The sequence below is a fragment of the Pteropus vampyrus genome, unplaced genomic scaffold (genome assembly GCF_000151845.1).
Source record: "Pteropus vampyrus isolate Shadow unplaced genomic scaffold, Pvam_2.0 Scaffold246, whole genome shotgun sequence".
NCBI classification, from domain to species: Eukaryota; Metazoa; Chordata; class Mammalia; order Chiroptera; family Pteropodidae; genus Pteropus; species Pteropus vampyrus.
This window is the reverse complement of record NW_011889027.1, coordinates 550,077-558,657: the sequence shown is the minus strand read 5'-3', so window position 1 is coordinate 558,657 and position 8,581 is coordinate 550,077. Positions and strand designations below refer to the sequence as shown.

General features: G+C 53.3%; 1 protein-coding gene across 5 annotated transcripts in view; it reads left to right on the top strand.

Moving 5' to 3' along the window:
• The window catches only part of TRAPPC12 (trafficking protein particle complex 12), a 39,288-nt gene that overhangs the window by 4,466 nt on the left and 26,241 nt on the right, over nt 1-8,581 (top strand). For 2 of the 5 annotated variants that reach the window (XM_011374418.2, XM_011374421.2), the window contains exons 2-3: nt 2,592-3,740; nt 4,541-4,657. In XM_011374418.2, coding sequence (XP_011372720.1) covers nt 2,598-3,740; nt 4,541-4,657 — 1,260 coding nt within the window. In that variant the 5' untranslated portion in view covers nt 2,592-2,597. Of the gene's footprint in view, nt 1-806; nt 895-2,261; nt 2,397-2,591; nt 3,741-4,540; nt 4,658-8,581 lie in introns of all 5 variants that reach the window. The other 3 variants (XM_023520082.1, XM_011374420.2, XM_023520083.1) reach the window with 3 other exon arrangements.

Below are 8,581 nucleotides of genomic sequence, written 5' to 3'. Positions count from 1 at the left end.
TCTCCTAGGTGCCCATTGTAGCCTGTCTTTCTCGCATCTTGTAATACCTGCCCGTTAACCTCAACTGGCAGTTATTTTTGCTTATTTTAAGGTTTTCCTGTTCTTCCTACATATACAGAAGACTGTGATCGCTCCAGTTCCGTTCCTTATCTTTTCCTGGAGTCGTGCAGACTGGTCTTCTGTCCTCCAGTGTTCCGTACACCGATGTGCTGTGGGAAGATCCGGAGTTATCCTCCGGAGTGTTCTTATTCCGGGCAGGGCTCGGAACCAGCCCGCAGTTAACTGGCAGCACTTACTGGCAGCTCCTGGGTACCAGGCACTGTGCTAGGGGCTGGGACGCTTCAGTCCTCAGGGGTTTAGTCCGAAGGGCCAAATTCTCTTCCTGGCCATGTCATTTACTGACAGTGACTTCATTTCTCTGATTTGTAGTGTCCTCCTGTGTCTGGCGGCCGTTGCTGGCTATCTGTTCAGTTGGTAAGAGGCGAAACAAAGCCACGCTTGTGTTTCTAGTGTCTTCATGCCCGGCCCCCACTTCCCGCACAGGGAGGACCCAGGGGAGAGCCTCACGTGCGGGGCACCCACACACTGATGTCCCTGGGGTAGCCTGTAGTCTGGGCTCGCCGAAGCGTTATAAGAAAAGGGCTCTTGTTCCTTTCCTTTGTATTTTTGACTCATTTATAGTTAATAATTATTGGATGAATGTATAATAAATGGAGAATTAGTGACCGATTGTGCCGGACAGGAAACTTCTCCAAAACGTTTAACTTTGATTATCTACTCTAAATGATCTTATCTTTGGATTTTAGGGTGATCCAGGCTATAAAAAGGAAGGACAGCTAACTTGGAATATTGTGATGAGAATGTTGACAGGGAGAAGAAAGGAATCTTTGATCAGCTAAGTATAGTTTTTGAAAGTCAAAAAGGCCCTTGGGGCGGGGAACCTTCAGCTGTCATGATTTTCTTAGTTTCCTTAACTCGAATTTGTTCACTATGAGGATAGAACGATGTACAGAAACTTTTGCTCAAAAAAGTTCTTTCAAAGAAGGAGCAAATAGTGTTTTCGGAGTTCGAACTCCTCGTTTCGTTCCGTGGCCTCCGTCAACCAGCGTCACCCCAACGCTTCCGCTTCAGCTGGTCTTAGTTTCTCACGTTCCAGCCGTATGGTTCTGAGCTGCAGAACCCCTGGAAGCTTCAGTTCCCTCGTCTCCCCAGGGAGGGAATCGGTGTCCATCTTACAGGGTGGTTCTGAGCACCAAGTAAGAGAACACGTGTGCCGTAGCTCGGAGCACGCCAGGCGTGTGCGAAGCGCTGACGTGTGGCATCGAGCTCTGTCGTCAGCTCCCGCCGTCCCCGGGCCCTGGCGAGCACGCCTTTGTTTCCTCCCCGTTCCTTACACGCGTGCCCTCTCGCTGTCCCAGACGCCCAGAATTAAGCAGCATTACTGGCTCAGGAGAGGACGAATTGAGTATTACAGATTGGAGGGCCTCGGGGAGGCTTTGTGGGAGAGGGGACTTCAGCCGAGTCTCACAGAATCAGTGGGGTTTGAAAGGCTGGAGCCCTCACACCCACTGGGATGGCCGCTACGGCTACACAGAAAGACAGAAAATAACGAGCGTTGGCAGCGATGTGGAAAAATTGGAATCCTTGTGCACAGTTGGTGGCAGTGTAAAACGGTGTAACCACTACGAAACATAGTTTGATAGTTCCTCAAAAAATTAAACATAGAATTGCCATATGACCCAACCGTTCAGCTTCTGGGTATATGCCAAAAAGAATTGTGGGCAGGGTCTCGAGATATTTGCACACCCATGTTCACAGCAGCAGTGTTGACAGTAGCCAAAAGTTTGGTGTAATCTCAGTGTCTGTTGATAAATAAATAGATAAACTCCTGTGTGCATACAGTGGGGTATTACTCAGCTTTAAAAATTAAGTACATTCTGATATATGCTACAGCATGAGCCTCGAGGAGTTTTTGTAGGTGAAATAAGCCAGATACAAAAGTATAAATACTATGTGTTGCCGCTTACATGAGACACATAGAATATTCAAATTTATAGATTCATAAAGTAGACGGTGGTTGCCGGGGGTGGGGTGGGGGCTGTTTAACGAGTACGGAGAGTCGGTCCTGCAAGCTGAGAAGAGTCCCAGGGACAGTCACGAAGGCCGGCCCCACAGCCTGGATGTGCATGGTGCCCCCGACCCAGGCGTGTGCTGAAAAGTGACTCAGGTGGTGAATCTAGGTTGTTTGTCGCTTTCCACAGTAGTAAATAAATGGCCGGAGAAGTGGAGTCTCCCGAATCCTGAGTCATCTGCATAACTGATGAACATTTGTTAAATAGACTTTTTTCGGCGCGATCTTCAGTTCACTGCAGATGTGAGCAGCAGGTATAGAGATGGTGCGCACACCCGCAGTCAACGCCAGGATTCCCTCTTGGGGGCGTGTCACCTGCGGGTTTGGGAAAATGCAGTGACGCGTTTACCGTTATAATGACACGTATTCAGCGTTTTTATAAATTAAAGACAGTTTTAATCTACTTAGTGGTAACTGAGACGGCGCTGACGGGGCTGGTGCGTGTTTGTCTCTGTCGCAGGCCACCATGGAGACTGCCCAGGGCGCTAAGCAGAGTGGGACAGAGGCGTCACGGCCGGCCGAGGGGCGAGCGGAGAGCGAGGCCCCGCGGGAAGAGGGGCGGCCGCTCTACCTGGAGGAGACCGTTGACCTCGGCGGGGCCGGGCTGGGGTCCGAGGACGGCGGGGCCCTCTCGGAGGAGGCCTGCGGCTCCGCCGACAAGCTCACGGAGCGTGCCATGGAGAGCGTCCTCATATCTGACTCTCCCGATGACAGCGACGACGACGCGGGTGAGCTCGGTGGCCTGCAGGAGGTCGTGGAGCCCGCGGAAGGCAGCGCCGGCCACAGACTGGAGGACGTCACGGATGAAGGGGCAGCCGACACTCTGAGCAATGACAGTGACAGCGACGGGGACGGACCGCCCAGCGCCGTCCAGGACACGACCCCTGACAGCAGCACGTCCCTGGGGAGCGGGGCGTCCTTGGGGGCAGCCGCGGCGCAGGAAGGGCTTGGGGCAGGCGCAGAGGCCCTGGCCGCAGGGCGCCCCAGCCCGGAGGAGGAGCCGGTCCCAGTGTGCACCATCTTCAGCCGGGCGCCGCCCGCCACCGCCCAGCCACTGCCCTTCCTGCCCGACGGCTTCGAGTCGCAGCTGGTGAAGTCGCCGAGTTTTGGGGGCACCGGCCAGCCGGCTGCCACGACGCCCCCGCAGGTAGTCCAGCCCAGCCCCAGCCTGAGCACGTTTTTTGCGGACACGACCAGCACCAACTCCCTGGCCTCGGACTTCTTCGATTCGTTCACGACGTCCGCCTTCATTTCCGTCAGTAACCCCAATGCGGGCCCTTCGGCCCCGGGCTCGGAGGCCACCCCGGCTTCCGCTGACCCCGCCCGCTCCCCCGGGGCCCACGGGCCGGAGCCCTGCGTCCCGGTGGCTTCTCACGAAGTTCCGCCGTCGCCAAAGCCCTTCTCCCAGATTCAGGCCGTGTTCGCAGGGAGCGAGGACCCCTTCGCCACCGCCCTGAGCATGAGCGAGATGGACCGGAGGAGTGACGCCTGGCTCCCCGGGGCGGCCACCAGGGACGTCTTGCTTTCCATGGCGGCCCAACAGTACGGCACGGTGTTCGTGGACAAGGAGAACGTCACCATGCCAGGCCTCAAGTTCGACAACATCCAGGTGAGACGCTGGTGTCCCCAGTGAAGTGGGCAGTTGTGTGTGCACCCCTCATTTTTACGCATACATATAATATAAATTAAATACCTTTGGGGCACTGAAAAGCCGTTAATTTTCAGCAGGTCCTAAGATTCTGGTGGGAGGAGTCCGTGTTATGTCACTAGGTGATTTAGAACCTTCTCAAGTCCCCTGACATAGCGTATCTGAGGTACTAGTCGTAGTCTTCGAAGCCAGTCCGTCAGGGCACATGGTTCTCTGAAGTAGCTCTAAACTCTGTGTGATCAGTTTATGTGTGACATTTGGGCTTCGGTAAATGATAAATCTCCCATTTCTTTTTTAAAATCTTGAGGAAAACATTGAATTGCACGTAATATGCTTGATGTACAAACAGTAAGAATGGACAGGGAGGATCTGAGCAGTGCCCAGGCCCGCCTGCCCTAGCCCAGGCCCGACCACACGCCACACGCCTCCGGGTGACCGCCACGCTGTCACCACACACTCGGGGCCTCCCCCAGCCCCCCGCTTGGTGTGCCTTTTCGTAAACCGGGCGCAGGTGCGCTCCCTCTCCAAAGGAAGAGCAGTTCCCAAATGCTCGTTTCACTAAAGATCGCGACACTCCAGCCAGCATCTGGCCGGCAGCATCTGGCCGGCAGCATCTGGCTAAGGCCGAGGCTCGCTGTGCTGTGACCGCCTTTAACCTCCACACCCCCGGAGAACAAAGAAGTTCCAGTCAGTCATGGTTCTGGTCAGCTGAGTTTCATCAGCATTTTATTCCTGACATATTTTCCTTATATTCTTTCCAGGGAGATGCAGTTAAAGACCTGATGCTTCGCTTCCTGGGTGAAAAAGCTGCAGCGAAGAGGCAGGTCCTGACTGCGAACTCGGTGGAACAGTCCTTCGTGGGCCTGAAGCAGCTCATTGTAAGTAGCGCTGTGTTTGATTTTCGGTGTTGCCCCTCGTAATGTTCCCTTCCACAGAGTTAATTAGGTTGAATGCATCGTCCAAGGCCCTCGCACCCATGCAGAGGTCACGTTAGATACCAGCCCTGTGTGGCAAAGGCCTCACGTCAACATACTTTCAATTTTAAATCCAGTTAGCTTGAAAGACGTTATTTTAAATGATCAAATTATTTGAAGCAGCATATACTTCGATTAAAGAGGCTTCCTTAAATATAATAAGTGGATTGTTTATTATAATAATAACTGTCGATTTTTTAAGATACTCTGTTTTCTCCACTGGGTATAGAAGGCTTACCATTGAATGGGTGGATTCACCAAAAAGTCGTTGCTTAGTCACTGACAGGAGTAAGCGCAGACACCCACGCAGACGCTGTCCTAGATCTGAGTAGGAAACTCACTTGCAGGTGTGCTAAAGTGGGGGCGGGGCAGATATTTCTGGGTTCCGTGAACCACCAGAAATTGTGTGCCCACAGTTGCCTGTTTTCTCAGCATATTTTATCATCTAACACAAGTGTCGTCCTCAGAAAGGTGAGTGAGAACCCCGTGCTTAGGTGGCTGGCAGACACTTCACCCGCGGCCCAATTAGAGCTAAGTTTTTCATAAGTGTAAGTCAAGTGTTCATTGAGTTTCTTTCCGTGAAGCGATTCGAGAATTATTCCCGTGATTGAGAAGCTTTGGGAAGGAAGGATGTGGAGATTCTCTGTTTTTAAAAGAGGGCGAAAAACTGATTTTTAAATATCCGAATGCTTTATTCGTTAATGAATCTGTAGGTCTTTAAAGGTAGTCATCTCCGTGGTCCCGTAAATCCGCTAAAATGAGTTCCCTCGCACCGTCGAGCGGGCTGTCGTGTCGTTCCCTTTATTTGGCCGTGAAAAACTGCTGTGATACATGACTCTGAGCAGCAGGCTGTGTCTGCAGTATGACTGTGTGACATTGAGCTTAGCGAGCGCACACACAGCCACACACAGTCACTATGGTTCCACGGCTGTCTTTCCACCTCGATTATTCCCGGTGGTAATAAATACATACGTGGTGTGATTTTTTTTTCATACACTGAAAATTCTTGAGGCCAGTAGAGATCTTATTAACAGGCGTAGCAAGGAGACTTGTCTAAGGTGGGAAATGTGTTTATAAAAAGACCGTACCTCGCCCCGATGCTTTAATTACGTCCTAAAATAGTTGCTGGCGTCTTTCAGACCAGGCAGGCGTTCCTGAGTGATATCAGTGTTCTGAGGTTGGACTTTGCAGGGAAATGCGTGTCGCAGCCTGTGGAGAAGGGCGTTTCAGTCCGCTCCACGTGTCGGTGCGGAGGCGCTGGCTCCCTTCGAGTGCAGATGAGAGCTGTGTCCATACTAGGTAGTCGGTGTTTTATGGGGCTGTTTTCCTCACCTTTTGGAAGTTGTCAAATGCGTGTTCAGTTCTTCAAATAGAATCTATATTTTATTTCCTGTTTTTAAAAAGTAATATTTAAATTCAGATCTTTTTCTGACATCCAGCTGACTTCGTTGTCAGAGTGTCCTATACAGTGATGGTGGGGTTTTTCTCAAGGTTTTCTCCACAGAGCTTACACTTTTACGTGGTATATTTTAAGTCCTAATTTTAAAAACACGTTTTTTACCGACCACCTCTGACATCTGATGTTGACAATGGAGGGGCACTGGAGAGGAGAAGGCAGCGAGACAAACGTAGCAAGAAACACTCTGGAGAAGCACGCAATGACAGTTTCGGAGCACCGGCAACATGGGGTCACAGCGCTGGCTCTCACAGGTGGAGCGAGTCCCCCTGATTAGAAGGAACCGCGCTGCGGGGTCCCACCCAGACCGCGCACCCGGCTCTCCGGCCAGAGAGGGCGGGGGAGGCACGGGGCAGCCCAGTCTGCCGCTGCATCTTCCCGTGAACAGAGAGACCCACGTCACCTCTCGGGCCAGTGGCTGTCAGAAAGCTGAAGGCTGTACTGCCTTGGAGAAGTGAACCCAACACACACACACAGATGCTTGACGCATGCGAACTACACGTGCCCGTGCCTTCCGAGTGCGCGCTCCTGCAAGGCCCGGAGCTGGAGGAGGGACTGGAAACAGCAAGCCCTCGCCACCACGGCAGCGTGACGGCCCCGGGGGTTACAGACTCCCCGGGCCCCACACCGAGTACTCGAGCCAGACGGGGAGACAACGCTGGGAGCACAAACGTGTCTGCTCCCCACTTTCAGTTAGGAGAGCAGCCTCTAAGAGATTCGTTACGTTTACATTTAGAAAAGAAGCATTAAGAGGATGGTTTTGCTTCGTTTATAATAGCAGTCTGGTTTGAGATGTAGAAAACGTCTTATATGAAATCATAGCAAAAGCTAAAAGTCTTTTGTATGATACATTTTACTATGTTTTTAATCATTTTTGGAGCACTTCGTATCCGCAAAATACTTGCAAATAATTTTATTATATATTTAAAGATTTTATTAGTGGTGGGTGTCTATACATAATGGATATAAAATAACATGGGCATCCTTACTGTGTAATAAATATTTCAAAAACATAAATATTCATGATCATATCTTTAATTTACATACTTTTGCACCCACACGCATTCTGCGTGCCTTTGAGGGCTGCCATCTAGATCAGGAGTGGGGGTGGCACAGTGTCAGGGGCCTCCTTATCTCTCCTAGCTAAATCCCTTTTTTTTTTCCTGGAAGAAAACCTATTTTCTCGTGCTTTAGTCGCCATCCTTAGCAGTAACTTAAACCTCCGGACGCACTTGCTACAGCGTTCTCGGACCCGCCTTCTTGCGCATCTTTTTTAAAAGCCGTTTTTCTCATGTCTTATGCGAACAGTGGCGTTCGGTTTTTCCCGCGAGATTCAGTCGCGCGTAGATTCTCGTTTGCGTTTCTTTCATTAGCGTAGGGACCGTTGCTCACTGCCGTGTCTAGTTGTGGGAGCTGCTGTTTCAGATCCGCGTGTCTGTGCGTGGCCGCCGTACTGAGCAGTGCTTTTAGGTGCGAGAACGCAGCGTGCGAGGGACAGCTGTCACCCAGGGAGCTTCGTCGGAACCAGGCAGACGTCCTTCCGACTGCGGGTGGCCCCGGGAGACGGAGGCTGTGTGAGGGGCCCGAGGCAGCTCAGGCGCATCTGCCCGGTGTCTTCCCTCCCAACCCCTCGCCTCACCCGGGAAACCTGACGGCCCTGCGTGTGCTGCTCTGCGTCACGGGGAACAGGCTCCCAGACACGTTCCCGAAGTCACACTTGCGCCGTCCTGTCCTGTGTGTGGCTCGCTGGCTGGCAGCGTGTCCCTGATGCTGGCCGTCAGGCGGTGGCAATCAGGGACGAGGGCGAGGAAAAGTACTTGAGGAGAGAGTGGAACAGCGCGTTCCACGCCGAGCTGGCACCGCACGGCCACGAGGACGCCCAGAGCCCGGCGACACCAGCCAGTGGGGAGGACGCGGCGCTGTCCTCAGCACGGGAGGCAGACGGCACAGCCCGTGTGGAAGGCGGTGGGGCGACTTCTCAGCCCCGCACGGGCTCTTCACCGTGCGGCCCAGCGGCCATGCTCCTGCGGTTTCCCCGAGGAGACGAAACTGCCGTGCACGAGACACCTGCGCACGGGCGCTCAGGGCAGCGCTGCTCGTCCTGGCCAGGACGCGGGAGCTGCTGGGGCGTCCTCCAGGATGCGATGGGACAGTGGAGCATCCGTCAGCACTGCAAGGGTGTGAGCCGTGAGCCGGGAGGTGCCCTGGGGGGGCCTGAGAGGCTGTGGCCAGGGGCGGCCAGGGGCGTGCACCAGGTCCCACTGCCCGTGAGCAGGGAGCCCGGCCGTCCCGAAGTTGCTACCCCCACACCAAGGTCCTTCCCGGCCCCGTTTCACTGAATGCGTGTGCGCACACGTATCCGTGTACACGTG